Source organism: Trachemys scripta, chromosome 20 (assembly GCF_013100865.1).
Source record: "Trachemys scripta elegans isolate TJP31775 chromosome 20, CAS_Tse_1.0, whole genome shotgun sequence".
NCBI lineage: Eukaryota > Metazoa > Chordata > Testudines > Emydidae > Trachemys > Trachemys scripta.
Genome location: NC_048317.1, coordinates 84,660 through 108,388, shown reverse-complemented (window position 1 = coordinate 108,388; position 23,729 = coordinate 84,660). Strand labels below are relative to the sequence as shown.

At 41.9% G+C, this 23,729-nt stretch overlaps 1 protein-coding gene across 1 annotated transcript; it reads right to left on the bottom strand.

Annotated features, from left to right (window-relative positions):
• Window positions 1-2,353: 2,353 nt before the first annotated feature.
• Window positions 2,354-23,398, bottom strand: RRAGC (Ras related GTP binding C). The gene is made up of 7 exons (XM_034753796.1): window positions 23,079-23,398; window positions 13,968-14,171; window positions 12,171-12,370; window positions 11,108-11,222; window positions 8,938-9,080; window positions 5,487-5,635; window positions 2,354-4,025 (listed from the first exon to the last, which is right to left on the bottom strand). Exons 1-7 carry the CDS (start codon window positions 23,340-23,342, stop codon window positions 3,877-3,879), a joined length of 1,224 nt encoding a protein of 407 aa, XP_034609687.1. The 5' UTR covers window positions 23,343-23,398; the 3' UTR covers window positions 2,354-3,876.
• Between the last annotated feature and the right edge of the window lie 331 nt (window positions 23,399-23,729).

Genomic DNA, 23,729 nt, shown 5'->3' with positions numbered 1-23,729 from the left:
TTAATCCTGTACAGTCTTTGTGGCAGGCACTGTCTCTTACTATTTCTATATGGCACATATCACATTAGGGACTTTAGACACTAAAGAAAGTTATTAATTCTCAACAGTGGCCTGAATTTTTTTTTTTTTTTTTGTATTTATTTTTGACAGCTCCTCCACCTCTCTCTCCACCCAAGCATTAGATTGAGTCTCAGAGGTTTTTAAAGGTGTCTTACACTGGCATCTCCTCCTTCTGTCTACCTGCCTTTTCCTCCCTCATACTCCTCCAGCTGTCCTATCTTCTCCATTTTCCTATTTCCTCTGCTACCCTGTGACTCAATTTAATCCACCTTGCAACAAATTATACACTAGCTCCTCCTAGTTAGTCATTAGAAACCACATGATCTCAAAACCTCTAAAAGCAGGGCTTGAAAGTCAGGAGAAAGGTACCTACCATTAAATACAAAGCAATTAATCACAACAGCAGCATCATTCCACAAACCCAAGGCATCTGTCCCCAGGTAGTCTGACTGCTCCATTTTCTCTCTCCCGCCACCCCCTGTTGAACTTTAGTAATTCTTCCCCCTGCAAGAATCTACAAATCCTGTTACCCTGCAGGTTTCAGAGTAGCAGCCGCGTTAGTCTGTATCCGCAAAAAGAACAGGAGTACTTGTGGCACCTTAGAGACTAACAAATTTATTAGAGCATAAGCTTTTGTGGGCTGCTTATGCTCTAATAAATTTGTTAGTCTCTAAGGTGCCACAAGTATTCTTGTTCTTTTTGCCCTGCAATTTCCCTATATGGCATCTGTCAAGGAACTACGATTAAAAAGACAAAACAAAACATGAAATACAATCCTGGCTTCAGTTTTCTTCCTGTCTCTCCCCCTTCATGGCTGTTTAGGTATTTCAGTCCACCTTTTTTGTATTCTTTCTCACTTTTTTTTTGATTGGAGCAACATCCCAATCCCCTTGTTTTCTGTCATTGTTCCTCCTCAGTGCTGTTGCTTCCCCACCCTTTGTTCTGCAAGATTTCTCACTGCAGCAAGCCAGTGACGGGGAAAGATGTTGGTTCCCAGAATGGGGGAAATGGAAACCTTTTATTCCTTCACATTGGGGAAGATACTGTCCATGCAGGCAGAACAGCAGACTACTGCTAAAGAAACTGCAGTTCCAGAAGAAAGCAGGGTAGCCACTTGCTCAGAAGCAATTTTATTAAACCTGTAGAGTTGCTGGACTTGTAGAGTGAGGCTGGGCCTAAGGAAAATACATTCATGGAGTATCTGACAGCAGCAAGAGAACTTTTGGAGCAGCTGAGATTGGCACAGGCATAAGCTTTTTGTATATTTTAGCAGGAGAGGGGTAATTTTATTTTCTTTGATACATTTATTATGCCAAACTACATTTCACCATCTTGGCTAATTAAATACCTGAGTAAATTCAAGAGCTCAATTACAATTCTTACAGCCTAAGGAAAGGGGGACAGGACGAGAGAATTCTGTGGCTCTATGTGCAATTTGAGATGTTTTAGTCTTATTAACTCTTTGAGTAAGAGTAAACAAACTGATTTAAGCAACACCTATGTACTGATAAACATGTTTTAGAAAGGTTTTGTCAATTCTTTTCTTCATTAGTTAATATTAACTCAGAAGTTCAGCACACACAACAGCTCACTCTACTTTATATTCCATCCCTAATTAAGATACAAGTAATTAAGAACATCCTCTTGCACATAATTCTGTAGGAAACAGTCCTTAACGGTGGAAGCTGCATTTTAGAAATAAAGTATTTCACACTGTTTACTGGGAAAAGCACTAAAGCACCCTTTCTTCTTTATTAGGTCCAGTTCCTTCTGACAGTTAACTTTTTTAGTGGAAGCAGTGTTTACCCTCTGACAAAGGAGAGTGCTAGTGATAAAGTGAGAGATAACGAACTTATTTGTGCAGCAAGGTGGAGAGATCAAAGGAGAGAGGTGAAAAACATCTCTCTGATTGCACTGTTGAGAGACCAGCAAACACCCTGGAATGATGTCAGGTACCATGCTCCGTTGTTGGTTAAGTGGGCTGCTAAGTCTGACCGTATGTACACACCACAGTAATACAGATGAAGGATTATGTTGTAGTGCTCTGCTGCCCGTCAAACCACTTACACATTATTCTTCGGAGTCAACTGCACCCCCACCCAGGCAACTGCAATTCTTTTGTCAACATGCACCCAATATGAGTTTGGCTGTTTAGAAGCTTACTAATGAGCCTGACCTAAAGCCCAGTGACTCCCTCCGTCCCTGATTCGAATGGGCTTTGAAACAGATCCCTTTATAAAAAGGCATGCTGGGTGCAACATCCCTGAAGTCATGAGACAAGGTAAACTTCATATGCCAGATAAACACTCACTGGAGTAAATGCATTTACTTATACACATTTTAAACAGTTCAGGGAAAAGGGGTTCTCTCCTCTTGATAATTTGCAGAAATCATTCAAGTATATAGAACTTCATATATACACATTTTACAGTGGGCAGTTGTATGTTCAAAAGTCACTGGACCAGTTGAGTACACAAGCATTGGGGGAAAGAATTGAAGGGAACAGGGAGAGGGCTTACCACTCATTACATGACAGATAAAGTTACACACTATGGAAGTCTGAAGTTATCAATAAATTAAATTAACAATTCACATATGCTGGTTTTCATACTGTGGAAACTGTTGTAAAGATCAAGGAGACACTCAGTATTTAAGTAGGTCTGAGGCAAAAACAGTATCATAAGCTGTTTATTCTGGAGGGGGTGTCAATACAGGAAATGCTCAAACTGGCACTCTCGTGGTCATTTGTGTCAATGTCACTGGAAATCAATTTTCCATTCCTACATAGATTGTGCTTATCGCCCCATCCTCTAATTTAGAAACGGGATGAACTGTAGAAAATCTACAGACTCCTGACATCAAAAGGTAAAAGATTTAGGTCTCGCCCCCCTGGAAAGTAGCTTTGACCAGTATAAAAATGTTACCCTAAGTGTTAGATATTATGCTAGACATTTATAAATGTATAGTTATTTATTTAATTGCTCTCATCACTGGGACTGAGTAATCAATTCAAGGTTGAGTATGTTTTAGTTTAAGTCTCTTTGGATAAAAGTACAGTGATGGTTCTTGCTTTTCTTTTCAAATATGGTGAAAAAATGATGCTATCTGAAAGCTAGGAAGGTAACTTGTCTAGGACAAAGCTACAGCTCAGTCTTAACTGGACCGGAACACATGAGAGCAGACAAACCTTGGCCTTACCTCCATTTACCAAGATAAGGAATTTTCTGGGATCTTCTGAAGAGCAATGCAAGTATATCAAAGGAATTTTATGGAATGTTTAGGTTTTACTGAAGTTATAGGCCACAGATCTTTACAAAAGCAAAAAGCATGAATTTAAGATGTTTCTACATAGTGTCCACACCACCAACTTCTTTGAAAGGCAAAAGGTTCAACTTAAAGAAAACTGGATATTTTACAGAAAACTAAAAATGAAGATGAGCAACTCACTGCAGTATTCCACATTACACTCAAGCATTTGTAAGCTCCACCAAAGGGGACATTTCTCCCATTTATATTATATCCAGGCTCTTAAAATAGGACTTTGAACAGGAAAAGCCACCATGGTCAGCTGGTTTTCAGTTGACAATTCTAACTCCACTGAACTTCAAAATGTTTTACAGTAGTTTCAGTAGTCCAACATCAGTTAACAGGCTGCTCTTCCAAAGTTAGTGTTGCTCTTCTCTTGTGGAAGACACACACCCACACCCACACCCACACACACCCCAGACTAAGACAGTATTCTTATCCTGTTCTACAAAGTTAAACTTTGGAGTGAAGAGCTGGTAAAAGTTGGTCCAACCAGTTTTTAATCTTCATCTAGACTGCATTTCTAGGTGTGCCATTGTGAGTCACTGCTTTCACGTTTGGGGTGGTTGCTTGATTGCAAGTTCTATGGGAGACAACACCTACTTCAAAGACTTCATGAATAGCTTTGCGAAAACAATGGAAGTTGTAGTCTATCAAACCTGTGGGGGGCAAGGGGGGAAAAAAAAAAAAAGGTTCTTCAGTTCAGTATCTCAAATACCCAATGAAACTTAAATTAGCATAAAGTAATTGTTTAATTTATTAAGAGATTTCTGAGCAGTGAAAGACTTTGTAGAAATCAAAGGAGTCAAAGGTAAGTTATTGTGCAGAATATTTAAATAGTGCCAATATTTATTTACACTGTTTCACTTTTTAGTATGTGAAGGCATCTGTTAGGAAAGTATAATAAAATATGCCAAAACAGTAGATCATGATTGAGTCAAGAATCGACCTAAGAATCCTTCAAAGACCTGTTTAAAGCCACTGTCACTTGTAAAGCAGTCTTCCTCACCTATGTTACATCTGTTTGGTCACTACTTCAGCATTACTATGGGGGGGGGGGGGGAGGGAAGTGTTAGCAGTGATTTTTTTATCGACTGCTAATAAAAAGATCTTATATGCCACAATTTACAGGCAGCCGCAGAGGTGGGATAAAATGAAGATGAACAGTGTAGGAAAAGGAATCATGTAAAATTAAATATGGCCAAAAACAATAGTAAAAGTAGAACCTCAGTTACAAAACAGACCAGTCAACCACACACTTCATTTGGAGCTGGAACTATGCAGTCAGGCATCAGCAGAGACCAAAAAAAATAAAGTGAGTTTAAAAAAAAAAAAAAAAAGGATTTGACAAGTAAGGAAACTGTTTCTGTGCTTGTTTCGTTTAAATTAGGAAGTTAAAAAGCAACATTTTTCTTCTGCATAGTAAAGTTTAAAAGCTGTATTAAGTCAATGTTCAGTTGTAAATGTCTGAAAGAACCACCATGTTTTGTTCAGAATACCAAACATTTCAGAGTTACGAACATCCATTCCTGAGGTGTTCGTAACTGAGGTTCTATGGTACACTACAATTCCATCCCTAATACTGCTTTTGAACTCCAATTCAGTAAATGATGTTGTGAAAACTGTTTAAATCTAAGTGCAGATCAAAAGGCCCAAATTGGAGTAAGAACAAAGAACCTCTAAACTTTGTAATTATTTTCTAGCATAAATACCCTTACACTTTGAGTGAACAGTAGCTCCTCCTATTGCTGTTTTTCCTCTGATGTAGTTGTTACAGAGGCAAATTACTCAGCCAAAGTTAGGCTATTCAGCCCTTGTATTAGTGGGAGGAGAGATCAGAATTAAAACTGTTTAATTTATTTCCACATACTGCAGAGAGAATGAGCTGTCTTTACACTCATCTCTTTTGGAAGAAAAAAAAAAGTTAACTCAAAGATTGCAAGGCACAAAGACATCCAAGGTTTATCTTATCTGAAGGAAGGTAATGGTCAAGTTGAAAATCATTTTTAATTAGACCTTCAGTTGCTTCATAAATCAACATAAGATCTTTTAAGTGACAAAATGCTTTTTCCTATATTAAAAAAAGAAAAAGAAAAGCTTTTTTCAGTCAAAGTGCTTACCTTTGCGCTCAAAGCTTTCTTCTCTAAGAATGCAAACAAGTGCCAGAAACTTTGTCACTTCCTTTAAATATAGGACAGTTGTATTATTGAGTTTGATAATCGCCATAGACTCTTTATCATAAGCACTTCCACTGCCATCTTCCTTTAAACTACAATAATGAAACAAACAACAAACCATTCAATATACACTGACAATTTAGATAGCTTTTCAGAAAAAGAACACTTTGTGAATGCTCTACCCCACATGGCTTTATATGAGAATGAGACATGAAAGGGGGAGAAACTCAGCAGCAAATACATTTAGCAAACCCTGATATTCTTATCTCAAACCAGACATGGGCACAAAGTTTCCTTAAGGTCAAATCAGCAACATTGAATCATACCTCCAATCAACATCCAGTTAAGAGCAGGTTTGAAGCTAAGCATTTCATTTTACCTTTGTATTAGGGACATAGGGTGGTCATGTCTCCATAGTTAAGGTTGCCATTCAGATCCATCAGCTACCTGTAACTTTGGCTAGAACTAGTTTGGTATCAAAATTGCTAGTTTCACTTAGTCAAAGAAAATTGGTCAGAATGCAAGTTCAAACATTAAAATATTGAATTTTGTCTCATTGGCTCTTCTCAATCAAAGGCTGCTTGTTACTACCCTTTAAACATACTCATTAGTTAAATCTTATACACAGGCTACATTTGAAGAAGTTGTGTTGTAATTAAATAATAATTGACATATATAAGTGTGTGGTGACTACAGAAGAAAAGTACAGAGAGGAGAGGTTAAGTTTTAAGACCCTGTGTGGACATGCAGCATTATTTCACTGTCTCACCCTGATAATTAAACCAGATGGGACTCAGAATCAACACAAGAGAAAGGGCTAAAACATCCCTGCTTCTAGCTTTCTTGTCTCAGAGCCAAGAAGTCTCAGAGAAAAGTCCTATGAAGAAACTGAGAGGAAATTTAGGCAAGGATATATGGAGAACTTTTCACAAGTACAGCCCTGCCTCACGACTGCTTCTTACATTTAACCCATAAAATAAATGCATCTCATGAAGGTGTGAATAAAGGAGCTTGGCCAAGACTACTTGAAGTGTGGTATTGGAGACAGTACAGGACCCCACCTGGTCTGTTAGAATTCCCCTCCCACCCCCAGCTTATGACATAGGGTCCTTCTACAGTCAAAAGAGCTTCCTTTAGCTCAAGTAGTAGAGGCCTGTGCTTTGAACTGAAATGCCAGGGTTTTAACCCTGTATTTACAGAGGATTAAGGTTTGTTAATTTGTAGGAATGAATTCACTGCAGAACAGCACTCAAATGTGTTCCCCCCCCCCCCCCCCAATACAAGAAAAGACTGTGGGGTTACAGATAATTAAAGGTTACACTCATGGAACTACTCATTAGCAGCCATCACTACAGAGTTGCAACTACAATTCTGTGATAAAGTTCTAATTTAACATCTACTAATTTATCCCTGGAAAAAAGTATTTTCAGCCATAAAATTGCATATTTGTAACACACTGTATACAGTTAGATCTTCTAAAAAATCAAGAGTATAGGCCAACTTAAACTATTAGTGGCTTTGCCATCACAACCTACTTATTTGGTATAGCAAAGCACACTTTAAAGAGTCTTCTGAATATCAGGCCATGTAGCACTGAGCACATCAACTTCACTAGAAACTGCTGGGTGTTGGAAACTCAGAACTCCTGAAAACCAGACCACTTATTTGGGAGTCTATATCTAGACTTACAAAATTAATGTTAGATCCTTGTTTCTGGAACTCTTGTGCCTATATTATGGAAAGAGACAGTTAAGGAAGGAAGATCAAGATATTCAAGTATTTAGCTACCTTAAAATGGCAATTTAATTAGTTAAAGGAGCTGAAATGGAGAAGGTGTAACGTGTTGATACATTAGAATTATAATGAACCGTGGATGTCAATTTAAAGGCACGTGATTAAGAAAGCTGCAGTTAAGTAAGTTTTAGTTGTGTGTACTTTTACCCCTTAGTGTTTAGCAACAGCATGTATGTACTCCAAAATATACTTCATTTGCTCTTTTCTCTGTTGAAAGTATTTAGAGCAGCGGTGTCCTCCACCTAGCCCACTCGCTGCATCTATATGTGGCCTTGCATGACAAATTCGGGTTCTACAATATCTCACTTTTAATTTAAAAGCAGGGAAGTCTCTTGTCAAAGAAACACCTGTGTCAAATTTAGGATGTTAACTCATGCAACACTGTCCTCCTGGTTGTGTAATAACTAAGAAAGTGAACACCCCTGTCCAACAGTTAGTCTTGTGTATTAACTTTTAAGTCTATTGAAAACATAAAAAGCCAAGAACGAACTATTTAACTGCTTCACTGTTCAGTGGATGGAACAGGTAGGGAGTAGGAATCTGGAGTTGTGGCATAGAAGGAAATCCAAAGGGTGGGGAGAAGAGAGCGAGGAACAGGAGAGAGGATGTAGAAGAAAGAAAAGAGGGGCAGAAACAGTGGTCCTATTTGTGAGCCCATTTCCCCATAATGGATGCTGAATGTAATAAGGTACTGAAAGAAATACTATATTCTACTCGATCTACATAAAACTTCACATTGATATCGGAGGAAGATCCATCAAGGATTGACAATGTTATTTATACCTCACCCCTTGGGTCATAATTAAGAATGGAATTCAGCCTTCTCCATGAGTTTGACTCTCCTTTGAGTGAGAGGGTATTTCCAAGCAGATATCAATACAGACTAAAAAGACATCCTTTCCGTAATTGCATTAGGGCCATATTCTGGTTGTGAGTCAAGAGAAGCTGAAGCACACACTGCAGCAGTATATGTTCCACCTCTGGAGGAAAGAATGAACCTTCTTATTGCTCTAGCAACCACTCTGAGGCAGTGCGACAGCCATTAGATACCACTTAGATGGGGAGCTTAGACTAGGCTGCAGAGGAAACAGTGTTCAGTCTGCCTCCATCGGAAAGGTGTTAACCAAGGCGGAGCCTGGCCTGCTCAAAAAGTAACTTCCCCCAGGCAGTCAGAACATTTTGAATCAGTGTAGTTTCATTGCATTGAAAATTAATGCTCATTAGGAAAGTGCATAAGAACAGGGGTGGATGGTATTGAATTTGTAGGCCTTTGTACAGCACTCACAAACATTAATGGATTTACACTCAACACCACTGAGGCAAAAATGTATTATTCACATTTTAAGGCAGAAGCTGGGGCTTAGAGAAGTTAAGGTCAGAGAGGTCTGTTGCAGACCGAAAAATCTCATCTGCACAACCCAGTCCTGTTGCTGAACCAGAATACCATCTTTCCTCTTTAAATGGACCAGAGAAGCAGCTCTATAGTCCACCTCAGCCTCTAGCTAAGGGGGCGGACATGTTTACATGAAGCTTGCAGCTCTCATCTGCCATTTTATAGAGCTTATCTTAAGCCAACTCTCTAAAAGGATTTGTCACTTACCCATATATACAAGACACATCAATCACTACATCGATCATGTCACAGCACAGCTCATATGACTGCATGTCCACAGGGGAACTGTCTGTCGCAATGTAGATTTTGCTGACTACATCAAAGAGAAAGGCTTTTTCAATGCCTGAATTCTTCAAAAAGAAAGAATTGGAGATGCATGCTGAGTCATCAGAACATCTAAATTTTAAGAAGTCTTATGTAGAATTCATATTTTCACATTAAGAGCATAAAAACAAACAGAATTTCAATTACTCAAAAGGACCAAAATGGGATTAAGGTTTGAACAGTTTCCATAGTCTCCAGAGATTCTGTACAGGACGCTGCATCAGCCTGGAAACCTGTTAGCAAAATGCAGCTAGATAACTGAATTATCAATGTTGCAGTTTAGCTAATAATTCATTCATCATTAAATTTTCTATTTGCCATAAAAGGCCATTATATAAGCTACCGAAAAAATTTAGAAGCCAACATTTTAAAACCCCCACGACCGATCAGTTCATGAGTTTTTACGGTTAATGAAGACTAAATTTCACTACAATTTCCCCAAGGAAATAATTGGCAATTACTTCTCTACCTTCTATAGAATTTTTCCTCTTAGCTGCACATGTGCATTTGACAATAAACTAGCCCTAGCCACTAAATTAATTCAGTAATGAAAGGTGAAGGACACGTATTACTATGAACAAATTATATGCAGCGGAGTTGTGGCGTGTCAGTCCCAGGGTATGAGAGAGACAAGGTGAGAGGTAATCTTATTGGACCAACTTCTGTTGGTGAAAGACAAGCTTTTCTCTGTAGGTAGCAATCACACCATAAGTAGCCCAAATGATGTAGGGAATGGACATTCTGATGGGAAAGAGGGCAATTAAAATCAGCTACCATATTTGTGATTGCATGAAGAGTATCAGATATTATAGAAGCTAACAACATCAGAGGACGCTGAAGCGATCACATGTCCTTAACAGTCACTTCTTTGAGAATATTCTGACTGGATGACCTAGGGTGCATGTACGCATACTGAAAGTCCACCAAATGCCTACCACTGACAGTAAACAGGTTCAAATGAGTGCAATATAGATTTCAGTCAGAATCTCTATTTATGAACCAAAATAAGTGTTTATTGTAGCCTTTCCCCAGGTGGTTTGTATACTTCGTCTTCCCAATTTGGGCCCGTATCCAGGACCTCTCTGAAAATTATTCACTGGCCACTTCCTTATTAAGTTTATACTCCATGTTCTATTCTTCAATGTGTTACACAGCTCCGTTCCAACCTACACTTCCATTTTTATCCCTTTATCTGACTAGGTTCCTACAGAGTCATATCAACAGGATATCCAAGCACTTCCTTGTCTCCTGCTATACAGGATGAATAAGTGAGCACACACCCTTCACTCATTTCCTTATCAGAAGGGCTTTTTTCAAGTTGCACCTATGATAACAACGATCTCTTAATGTTTGCCATACACAGTCCTCCTCATCCAAACCCTTCTGTCATCTTTCAACTGTACTATAATGCTTCCTCTCACCAGAGGATATTTTCAGGAAATTAAAAATCAATTTCAGTGTAAACAGAAAACAGCAACACTACCTCTAGCAAGTAAAAATAACAGGAGTACTTGTGGCACCTTAGAGACTAACAAATTTATTAGAGCATAAGCTTTCGTGGACTACAGCCCACTTCTTCGGATGCATCCACGAAAGCTTATGCTCTAATAAATTTGTGAGTCTCTAAGGTACCACAAGTACTCCTGTTCTTTTTACGGATACAGACTAACACGGCTGGTACTCTGAAACTCTAGCAAGTAATGCTCTCAATGAGCAGTTTTCCCTTCCTGACACTGTGCAATTATCTGTAATTGACTAAAACCAGGTCTATACTGTAAACTTTCACCAGCATAGTTATGTCAGTGAGGAGTATAATGAGATGCGATTTATGACTAACATAGCTGTGCCAGTAAAAACCCATAGTGTAGATGCAGTTATACCATCACTGTGCTTTTGCTGGTACAGCTTATTTCACTGGCAAGGGTGCAAGAGGAGCCTGGAATATTCTAAATCCGCAAAAAGCACAGTTTTGCCAGTATAAATTATTTTTAAATATATGCTGTAATGTATTTTTAAATTAAGTTTAGTAACTAAAAAGTAATATTGCACTTACTGATATAAAGATATTTAGTAGGTTTTCCAAGGTTGGCAGTTGTGGAATGAGTTTTTGTACAACCTTACTGAAGGCTTCAAATATTGAATGGTCATAGATACTGGTCAAATAAAAGCTGTGGGTTTAAAAACAAAAAAATCCAATCAGAAAAGTTAAGTGTAAATCGGTGCTGCAATAAATTGTCAAAGTTAAAAATCCTAACATTTGAACTCTATTGTTTTATTCAAGTTCTACTGGTACAACACCACTCTGCTGCTACAGAAATCAGAAGGCATTTACAGAGTTGTTGGAGTAAGCATAGGATAATCTCCCATGAAAGCGAGAGAGAGAGAGAGACAGACAAAGAAGTTTGGGCATGGTTTTCACAGTACCTTTTGCTAGCAGTACCACAACCTCTGGCAGAGAGCTATTAAAAATGTATTAAAAGGCCCAGGCCATTCCCTTTCAGAGATTTAAATTTTATAAAACTTCCTGTTTTCTGCCGCTTCCACTTCAGTCATGTCTACACTGAGTGGTGTTAGAACCAGTGGCAATTTTTTTAAGATTTCCCCAGAGTAGAGATGGGGAAAGAAATAGACATTGACCCCAATGTACTCTCAGGCAGAACAATTTAAACAATTAAATATCAATAAGCAAATGACAGCCCATCAACCATGGCTAGTTAGCGCTGACCATGAGTAAAGAAGAAAGAAAAAGTGAGTTACACAGACACTAAAAAATGCTTTAATACTTGATGGAGCCAAACTTGCAATGTGCAATACAATATCAATTTAAATTAGCATGGAATTGCAAACAAAATAAAGCCAGGATCATGTATCACAAGTTATATTTTCTTTTTTGACAACTCATTTAATTTTAATTAATGCTTAGTTCTATACTAGTGAATGTTCTATGGTATATTTTGATAAGACTGAAGAAGTTTTTGTAATCTTAGTATCAAAGTGTGGACGAGACCTCATTAAAGTCCCTCGTATTAAATCTGACGAGAAATTAAAGAAAAAAAGTCACCAGTTTCATGTATACAGTTGTGAGGTTGCTAGAAATTTTGACATGTAACACTCACCTAAGATGAAGTTTTTCAAGCCCAGCATCTGCAAGATCATCATTGGCTCTCTGATGAATATCCCTTTGAGTTTCTATTTTATGGTCATCTGACAGACCATCAACTTTATGAATAAAAACCTCAAAGTTCATTTCTGGATTGACTTTGTAGGCTTTAGAAACTGTAATGTGGAGTCTTGTTAAAGCTTCCATGTAGTCATCCTGTATATCAGTGTAGACAGGGGTTAATGTCACACCTGTCAGCCAATTAACTGATCTTTCTTCGCTATCCCCCTTCTATTCCACTCTTTGCACACGTATAAACAATAGTGAAATGAAAACAAATTTTATTTCCACCTTTGAATAGAAGTGTGGTAGAAACAAGGAGGTTTGGAAAAACAGAAATCCAGGTAGTAAGTTCTAAATCCTGTCCTGCCACCTTTAAAGAGGATTAGATCTCATTCACAACATAAATGCACTCACTTAAAAACCAACATACCAACCAACCAGGGATATAAACCCTACTCCTGGGGTAATTCTGCGCCACTGTGCATGAGCACAATTTTATGTCCCCTGCAGATTTCTTTGCTTCCCCATAGAAAAGTGACTTTCTGATGGGGAAGCAAAGGGAAGCCACAAGAGCGGTTATGCAACCCTCCACATTAGTATGTTTCGGGGGTCCAGGGCAGCCAGCAGAGAGGTAAATCACTGTGAGGCAGATGGCGGGAAGACCTGGCTGGTGGCTCCTACCCTGTGCCGGGCTCAGCTGCTAGTCCCAGCTGGATTGGGGAGGATGGGACTTCCTCTTCCCCTGCACAGCATCTGGGGCCATGTCAGACCCACCCCCAGATTTCTCCCTCAGCTGCAAGAATCTCTGCAAACCTCTTCCCCTCTGCTCCCACCCCCATGAGCCCTACTCTCCCTGCACCTGGACCAACCCAACAAGCCACCTGCAGCTCGATCTCCACCCCATTGAACCCTATTTCCCCAGCATCTGGACCCCCCCACACCTGAGTCCCCCATACCCAGACACCCCGCCCCTGCTGAGCCCCAGCCACCTTCACCCAGACCCCCCTGCAGTCTCATTACTGTTGCACCCAGAACCCTCCAACAAACCCCTGTGCAGCCAGATCCCACCCCTGCACTTGGGGATCCCCCACTGAGCCACCCACACCCAGATTGCCCCACACAGAACCCTCTCAACCCACACCTGTATCCCCCCTTCGCTAGGATTCTGCCTTGCTAAGCCTGCCTGCCTACACCTGGCAAGGAAGAGCAGGGTTCTGGGGTGTTTCTGGGGCAGGCCCAGACCTTGTGCTTTGCCAGGGTTGGGTGCAGCCTCTCTGCTGAGTCCATGTCCCAGGGGGCAGCTGCACTGTGATCTCCCATCTGTGAAGCTAGTGGCCTGTGCTCCCCAATGCCATGCTGGAGTCTCCACATTTATTTGACTAATAAAATTTGCAGAACTTTACAGAATTTTAAAATATTGTGCACAGAATTTTTAATTTTTTAAACACAGAATGCCCCCAGAAGTAAAACGCTCAAAGGTGTCAGCCAAACACTAAGAACTAAGACAGAGGATACTGGACTATATGGACTCTCTGGTTTGATCTAGTACAACAATTCCTATATCCATTAAAACGGCTAAGCTATGATACTGGCCCCTTACGTTTCAAAGTAAGCTCAGGTTAAAAAAAAAGTGATTGGTTCTAGCCAGTGTTAGATTTTAATTTATAAGAAAGGTTTTTAAACAGTCACCAGTCGCCTCCACCTCAAATAGCAAGAAAACGCTCCACCGTTATTAGCTATTTATATCTACCTGTGCATCAATTACATATATCAGTGCCCCTGTGCCTCTGAAAATCATCTCATAATCAAATGTTGGGTCAAAAAAGTCCATTTGTCCAGGAAAGTCCCATATCTGGAAATTCACGAAGGAACTGTTGGATATGTCATCTTTGTAAATCTTGTTGGTACTCTCCAAAAACAGGGTCTCATTGGGAGACATTTTATGAAACACCACCTGTTAAAGGGAAAGTGAAGACTAATTGGCTTTTGAAGATTTGACAAAAATCATCAAGTTAAGAATACTGCCTTTTTCCTCTCAGAATGAACAGAAAAAGTACTAATGACCAGAGGATAAAGTCAAGCAGTCAGTATGCTACTTGCCAGTGAAATACAAATCTCGGAATGGAAGGAAAGCTTTAAAAAACACACATAGCCAGCTTTTATTTTATCTGATGAAGGAAACCAACCTAAAGTTAAGTAGCACTAAATAGTTTTTCAATTATGTGGATTTTACAAGTCTGAATTATCCCATCCCCCACTCAGCAAAAGACAAGTTGCTTCTTTTCCCATTGTATTAGTGTAATACAGTGCCCAGAGGTCATCTGTGTACTACCACAATAACTGGGAAGCTATAACCAGTCTTGTGGTTGTAGCCATGTAGTAATACAAGTGTTTGGTTCCCTAAGTGTTCACACTTTTCATTTCAGTGGGATAATTAAAACTTGGGCACCTTAACTAAGGTGTTACTACCACTCCAGGATGAACTTTACTAAGTCAGAAACAACCTGTTCTAAAGCTGCGATAAAAGTTAAGAACATTTTAACAGATTTCCCAGTTTGAGAGATCTCCCCCACCCACCCCCAAAAAAATCACAAGAACTGTAGTTAGTCTAACTGAAATAGGGTTAGGACAATAACACTACAACAAATCATTTGCTTTTCTTACTGACAAATTTGAGAACTGCTGGCCCCATTCCCTTCAAGAATAAGTCTAGAATAAACATCTGAAAGAGAAGGGGGCAATTTTCAAGTTGCAGTTAGTGAAAAAATAATATTTTTATTATTATTAAAGAACAGTGACAGCACTAGTAGTAATTATTTAAGCTATGGTAATCCCCAAAGACCCCCCCCAACTGGGATTGGAGTCCCAAATATAGTTAGTGCTGTATGAACTGAAAAGAAACATTCCCTGCCCCAAGATAGCATACAGTTAAAGATACCAGCTATAGTAGCACAAATTATATGCCACAACTACATGTTCAACCCCACAAGTCATTTATAACTGAACAATTAAGTGCCTTAATAGTTAAGTATAGGAAAAAGAATATAGATTTATATAGCACCTTTCGCAAGAGTCAAGATTTTTTGAACGAGCTTCACCCACCTCCAAAAATGAGCCATCTCTGGGGCAGAATACAGCAACCACTGTTACAGAACCAATACCACAACACAATAGCTTCAGGACAAGTTAAGAACAGCATGTTTAATTGCTACACAGCGAAATTTAGGTGGGTACAAGTAATTACTCAAGTTAAGATTTTAGATCATTGGGATTAAAGCCTGCTCTTTCAAAAAGACCCAGGAGAATCTTAAATTCCAAGAGCAGACAGGGCCAACCTTCAGCCTTGAAAGGTAGGCCTTTTATCAGCATGATGCCCCATGCAGGCAATGTAAGGGTGTTGGTTCAGTGCTGACCCAGAGACCTGCTTCTGGAATGGAACAGACATCTAAAAAAGAAAAGCTGGTACCACAGAAGTACTATCACATACTAGAATAGGGAACTTTCAGTCAGAAGACCTGAATTTTATTCCTACTACTGACTTGACATGTGACACTAGACAAGCCACCTAAACTCCAGCTCATTTTACCCAATACCGGTATAACAGTAGTTATCCAAATATTCAAAGTGTGGCAAGAATTTTGAAAAAATGTACATAGTCACAAAGAGTGGAAAGTTACATAAATCTATCACAAGATTTCTGCAATCTTGGGCCAATCTCTCTCAAAACAGATATTTTTGTGAGATTTCAAGACAGAATATGAAAACAGGCCCCTTTCAGTTTAAAATAGAGTCCAGAACTAGAAAATTTAAAGTTACAATTCCAAGATAGGAACTCAGGGACGTGGCAAAATTTGCAGAAAGCAAGGCCTGGTCTACATTACAGAATTAGGTCAATGTAAGGCAGTTTACATCAACCTAACTCTAAGCGTCTACACTACAACATTACTCCTGCCAACAGAAGTTGCCTATGACACCAACTTAAAAACTGCATCTTCATGACAGGATTAGTGCTTAGGTTGAGGTAGTTAAGGCAAACGAGTGTTTGTGTAGACACTGCATTACTTACATTGCCTGTTGGCTGTCAGCTCATGGCTGGAGGAGCCTCCCTGCCCTGAACTGTCAGCCCCCCACATTACCCCACTTAAATCAGTGCAAACACTGCTTGTAAGGATGCACACCACTGGCAGAAGCAGGGTAGTATGGCCATAAAAAACCCACAGGTTTCAGAGTAGCAGCCGCGCTAGTCTTTATCCGCAAAAAGAACAGGAGTACTTGTGGCACCCTTAGAGGCTGAAATTTATTTGAGCATAAGCTTTCTTGGGCTACAGCCCACTTCATCCGATGCATAGAATGGAACATACAGTAAGGAGATCTATATACACACACACACACACACACACACACACACACAAAAAGGTGCGAGTTGCCCAAGAGGCTAATTAAGAGATAAAAAAACTTTTGTAGTGATAATCACAATAGCCCATTTCAGACAGTTTGACAAGAAGGTGTGAGGACACTTAACATGGGGAAATAGAGTCAATGTGTGTAATGGCTCAGCCATTCCCAGTTTCTACTCAAGCCTAAATTAATGGTATCTAGCTTGCATATTAATTCAAGTTAAGCAGTTTCTTGGAGTCTGTTTCTGAAGCTTATCTGTTGCGAAATTGCCACCTTTAAGTCTGTTACTGAGTGACCAGAGAGGTTGAAGTGTTCTCCTACTGGTTTTTGAACATTACAATTCCTGATGTCAGGCTTGTGTCCATTTATTCTTTTGCGTAGAGACTGTCCAGTTTGGCCAATGTACATGGCAGAGGGGCACTGCTGGCACATGATGGCATATATCACATTGGTAGATGTGCAGGTGAACGAGCCTCTGATGGTATGGCTGATGTGATTAGGTCCTATGATGGTGTCACTTGAACAGATATGTGGACAGCGTTGGCATCAGGCTTTGTTGCAAGGACAGGTTCCTGGGTTAGTGTTTTCGTTGTGTGGTGTGTGGTTGCTGGTGAGTATTTGCTTCAGGTTGGGGGGCTGTCTGTAAGCAAGGACAGGTCTGTCTCCCAAGATCTGTGAGAGTGAGGGATCATCTTTCAGGATAGGTTGTAGATCTTTGATGATGCGCTGGAGAGGTTTTAGTTGGGGGCTGAAGGTGACAGCTAGTGGCGTTCTGTTATTTTCTTTGTTGGGCCGGTCCTGTAGTAGGTGACTTCTGGGTACTCTTCTAGCTCTGTCAATCTGTTTTTTCACTTCAGCAGGTGGGTACTGTAGTTTTAAAAACGCTTGATAGAGATCTTGTAGGTGCTGGTCTCTGTCTGAGGGATTGGAGCAAATGCGGTTGTATCTTAGAGCTTGGCTGTAGACAATGGATCGTGTGGTGTGTCCTGGATGGAAGCTGGAGGCATGTAGGTAAGTATAGCGGTCAGTAGGTTTCTGGTATAGGGTGGTATTTATGTGACCATCGCTTATTAGCACAGTGGTGTCCAGGAAATGGACCGCTTGTGTGGATTGGTCTAGACTGAGGTTGATGGTGGGATGGAAATTGTTGAAATCATGGTGGAATTCCTCAAGGGCTTCTTTTCCATGGGTCCAGATGATGATGTCATCAATGTAGCGCAAGTAGAGTAGGGGCGTTAGAACAACGCTTTCTTAGCTCTCGTCCCCTAAGTCAGCCATAAAAATGTTGGCATTCTGTGGGCCCATGCAGGTACCCATAGCAGTGCCGCTGACTTGAAGGTATATATTGTCCCTAAATGTGAAATAGTTGTGGGTGAGGACAAAGTCAAAGTTCAGCCACCAGGTTTGCCGTGACATTATCGGGGATACTGTTCCTGATAGTTTGTAGTCCATCTGTGTGTGGAATATTGGTGTAGAGGGCGTCTACATCCATAGTGGCCATGATGGTGTTTTCTGGAAGATCACCAATAGATTGTAGTTTCCTCAGGAAGTCAGTGGGGTCTCTAAGATAGCTGGGAGTGCTGGTAGCGTAGGGCCTGAGGAGACTGTTCACATAGCCAGACAATCCTGCTGCTAGGGTGCCAATGCCTGAGATGATTGGGCGTCCAGGATTTCCAGGTTTATGGATCTCGGGTAGCAAATAGAATACCCCTGGTCGGGGTTCTAGGCATGTGTCTGTACAGATCTGTTCCTGTGCTTTTTCCGAGAGTTTCTTGAGCAGATGGTGTAGTTTCTTTTGTTAACCATCAGTGGGATCAGAGGATAATGGCCTGTATAATGTGGAGTTAGAGAGCTGCCTAGCAGCCTCTTGTTTATATTCCAACTTATTCATGATGACGACAGCACCTCCTTTGTCAGCCTTTTTGATTATGATGTCAGAGTTGTTCCTGAGGCTGTTGATAGCGTTGGGTTCACCACGGCTAAGGTTATGGGGCAAGTGATATTGCTTTTCCACAATTTTAGCCTGTGCACATTGACGGAAGCAATCTATGTAGAAGTCCAGTCTGTTGTTTCAACTTTCAGGAGGAGTCCACGCAGAATCCTTTTTTTCTTAATGCTGGTACAGAGGATTCTGTGGGTTAGTATGTTGTTCAGAGGTGGGTTGGAAATATTCTTTGAGTCAGATGTCGAAAGTAGGATTCTAGGTCACCGCAGAACTGTATCATGTTCGTGGGTCTGGAGGGACAAAAGGAGAGGCCCCAAGATAGAACAGACTCTTCTGCCGGGTTAAAAGTATAGCTGGAAAGATTAACACAGTGATTACTGCAGTGGCTATATATCGACCTAACTAAGGTCGACTTAATTTTGTAGTCGAGACAAGCCCCAAGATTACTCAGGTTAATGGAGTCTGGAGAAAACTGACAAGCTTCAGAGGGACCTGACAACAGTGACCTAACAGGAAAGAAGTTTAAATTCATTGTTAACAAATGCAAAGCCATGGACATTGGAAGGAATCATTTGAATGATTTACACACCTTACTGAGCTACAGGTTAACAACAACTTAGGAAAAAAGAGACTTGGGTATCACTGTGGGAAGTTCAATGAAGATTTGATAGATATGCATCACCAGTCAAAATGCAGCAAACAGATGGGCAACAAGAATGACTCAGACAACTAAAACTTAGGAAAAAACTTTCACAGGAAGAGATGGGGACTGTTTAGCATTAAGATGAATCAGAGGACACAACAATGGTAAACAAGGTAAATAATGTCAGAGAAAGCAAGCTGAACAGCAGTGTCTGATAGTTTACATAAAAAAAAGGGGGATAATTAAATTGATCAAAACAAATAATTTCACACAGTTCACAATTTACCTACGTCACTCACAACCACAAGATACTGATAGGTCCAAGTACTTAGTAGGGTTCACACACAGACTGAATGGTTATACAGATAACAATATCATCCAGTTATAGTAGCAAGAAATTAAAGAGTTTTGAAAAGAATCTATCTAAACCCTTCAGGGCATCTTCTAAGTATTGGAGGTTAGGACAAAGCTTTTCCTGTGGATTGGTTATTCCATAACTGCGTAATGGAGGGTTTCTTGCATCTTCCTCAAAAGCATTACATATCAGTCACTGCTAGATACAGGGACTAGACTGTGCTGACAACACAGGTATGGCAACTCCTATCAAGAAAACTATCATTGGGCCACAGCCAACAGAAGGAGCAGCACTAGCTATATATTAGGACTAGATATCCAATTCATCAGGGAATACCACTAGCTATAAGCAATGCTCCAAAGAATATGGCTGTCCACAATTTCATGGAGTCCAAAGCTGGACTTTGTCTATTGATTCTTATTGTGCTTCTCAGCAGCCATCCACAACCTTTTCTTCTAGTTTCTTGGGCCCCCCGTACCACAACAGAGAGTTTGAAAAATCCTCTTGCCCACATCAAGCAGGAATCTTTTCCAAGCAACAGTCATCAGCTTGTCTACAATTTGTGGAGGGCCCCTGCTGGCAATGCTACCCCACACCAGCAGAGGGCTCTGCATATGTGTGAGCCCCTGCGAATTCTACCCCAACACTCCATAAGGGAGTAGTTTAAAAAAAAAAAAAAAATTTCTGGGGACCCAGTTGAAGAAAATTGTTGATGCCTGCGACCCAACGGAGCTGGGGATGAGGGGTTTGGGTGTGGGAGGGGGCTCTGGGCTAAGGCAGGGAGTTGGGGTGCAGGAGGGGATCAGGGCTCTGGGGTGGGGCCAGGGCTGAGGGGCTTGGGGTGCAGGAAGGGGTTTCAGGAGCTCAGGGCTGAGGCTGGGGATTGGGGCGCAAACTTACCTTCAGTGGCTCCTGGTCAGTGGTGCAGCCAGGGTGAAGAGGCAGGCTTCCCACCTGTCCTGGCACTGCAGCCCATGCTGCACCCTGGAAGCGGCCAGCAGCAGGTCCAATTCCTTGGCAGAGGTGCGCAAGTGGCTCTGCACAGCTCTCGCCCGCAGGCATCCCAGTCAGAGGTGCTGACAAGAGTGACCCAGTGCCTTATATGCTGCGACCCAGTACTGGATCGCAACCTGAACTTTGAAAAACACCACCAGAAGGCTTATTAGATCCTTCCATATACAGCACTCGGCTGGATGACGTGGTACTGGGGGATTCCCAGTACAAGAGTCCTCTGCTAGGATGGCAGGTAGAGAACTTCTCTGGTCTTCAAGCAGTTCAGCTCCATGTTTCCTGTTTATTGAGCAGGCTAGGAGCCACAAGCAGAGGGCTGTATGGGGGACAAATGACCTCCTCCCCCTCCAGCAGAGAGCAGCACTGTGTGAGGCCCAGTATGAATACTATTGCCAGACAAGCATTCAGAAGTCATGAGTCAAGACCCCCCCAAAATCATGAGATTAGTTTAATCATGAGATTTAAAATAATACATTGAGGATTTTTTTAATCTGCCTTCTGGACTTATCTTTAGGTTTCACTTTTTCCAGTATTTCTCCACAACCATGAGTCAGAAACTTTTGTTAAAAACTCCCAATGACCTCCAAGTCCAGGGCTTTAAACAAGAAAGACTCATGACAATAAAATTGTCAACGTTTACATATCTGGAGACAGCGCATTATTTTGAAGCTCCGAGCTGAGTCTGTGTCTGTCTGAGGTCATCATCATCATCGGCAATCCCTCAATTCAGGGATGATCTGTACCACGGATTTACAAAAGGGTCCTGAGATGACTCAGGAGTCCCATCATGGATCCACAGATCCACCCGCAGTAGGTACAGACATTTCTTGGTGGGTTAGCTGCCTGCTGGGAGAAAGTTTTTTCTTTTTCCTTCCTGCTCTCTTTCAGCTTTGAGGGGAAGGCGCTTCTCCCCAAAGCAGGCAACTGCCTGATGAAGAATGTGGCGCCATTGAGATCTGTTGGTGGCTTGCTCTTCCCAGCTTCTGATGTCCACATCAGTTTTCTTGAGATGCATGGTCAGTGTGTCTTTGGTCAGAGGAAATGCTACACCATGGGGTCTCTGACTATGGGGCAAGCTGAAAGTAGAGGACCTGTTTTGGGAAGTGAGAGCCTGGCATCCACACACAATGTCAAGCCTAGCTGAGTTGGTGCATGAGGTTATACGGTCACCCCAGCACTTGAGATGGAGGAGAAAGGAAATAAGACCAGGGGAGTAGGCAGAAAGAAGGGTGGCCCAGCAGACCACTGAATTTCATGCTGTTAGGAAGGCTTGTCCCTTTGGCTAACAGACATTGAGAACTGTTATCAAGGCTTGACCAGAAAAATCAGGTTATTGCTCAGATTGCTACTGCCGTGGCAATGCTCTACACTGCGATACTCTGACACCACTTTACAGGGGGGGAGGTCACAGAAAAGGGCTTAGCAAGGAAACCTGTGTGTAGACTCTGAAGACCTGCAGGCAAGAATTGAGGATTACTATTACACCACTGCATTTTTCTAAAATTAGATTTCTATTTTGAAGCTCATCACAATGACCTTGATGGGCAGAATGCCCTAGCAGCCCTATGAAGCCTAACAGCAAGTCTAACACCTTGTTGTCATTTGTTGATGTATTCACCATCCAAAAGTGTCCATCTTTCTCTTTGCCTCAAAGACGCAAATCATCTAGAAGATCTAATTATGCTTTTGCCCCCATAGATAATGAAATCTGAGAAGCTCCCAAAAATGTTAAAAAGAACTAAAGGCTTGTCTGAATTGGCAATTTTAGTCACAACAATGCAGATTTGTCACACTAGTGTGGCTTACCCTATTTTTAAATCAACATGTAGATAAAAATCTCAGAAACGTCTGTTTCGCTTCCTGAGACACACCTTGGTTTTGGGGAGAAGACACCTGTGCATCAGGAATAAAAAAAGGCTGTAGCCCAAACTCAAAGTGAAGTATATATCTCTGCAGACAGAAAATGCATTTTTGGGAAATAAGAACCTTCTTGTTCAACTTCTCTATATGCTGCTGCTTTAAAAAGAAGAAGTTGCCTACTAACCCGTACAAAGCAGAGAAAGAAGTTTTGTTAGAAACAAGCCACACAGAGGATTCAAGACCGTGCAGGTGGCACTTACCCCTCAGCCAGAGAGACAAGCAGCAGCCTCACCCTCCCGCCCGCCGGCGTGCTAAATACCCCTGCCCTAGGCCGCTTACCACACAACTTACTGCGAAGATAAGGAAACCGGAGGACCAAGCAAGCTCAGGGCCCATTTCAATGCACAAGGGCAACTACACTAGAAGTGCCTAGATAACCAGTATCAAGGCCTTAACTGCTGCTCAGAGAAGGGTTCTTCTCAAGATTCGGGTGCCTCATTTATGGTGCGGGAGATAAAGGGAAAAGGCGAGAGTCGAAGTGAAGGTACAAATACAGCAGCTACAGCTTAGCCCCCGCACCCCTTGGCCACCCCCTGGAGCCCTCTAGCCACGAACAGCCCCTGTACACTCCCGCTCCCCCCGGCCTCACCTTCTGGATAGACGATTTCCCACTACGCCGCAATCCCATGAGTAGAATGCGGGGCTTGGAATCCGCACCGCCCGGGCCGCCCCCAGCCACGCCCGGGACGCCACCGCTTCCTCCAGGGCCGGAGCCCCCGTCCAGTTCCGCCTCCTCCTCTTCTCCGTAGCCGAAGTCCTTGGGGAACGAATCCGACGCGCCAAAACTGCCCCCGATTAAAGCCGGCTCCTCCGTCCCCCCCACCGAGCCCGGCCCCCCAAACTGCAGCGCCATCCCCACAAGCCGCCCGCCCCAGCACTACCGACCCCGCAACCCCACTCCGCCTAGGGCGGGCTGCGAGGAACCCCCGAGTCCGGCCGCGTTAATGCAACCTAACCTGCCTCCGCGCCGATTGGCCTAACCTGACAATCGTGAGTTTTGATTGGCTGGGGCCAGCAGGTTAGGCTGACTGGGATCAGGTGATGAGTCACCTGATTATACCGCTTCACGTGACGGAGGGAGGTCGGGAGGAACCAAGTAGCTGGGATTCCATTCCTCAGGGGGACACGCCCCACGGAGATGGAGCACTCCCTGCAAGGGAGGAGGCGGGGCCTGGATCGGGGTCAGACGCGGGTTGCCCTCACGACTGCGATGGGCGCAGAAAAAACCCGGAGCCTGGCC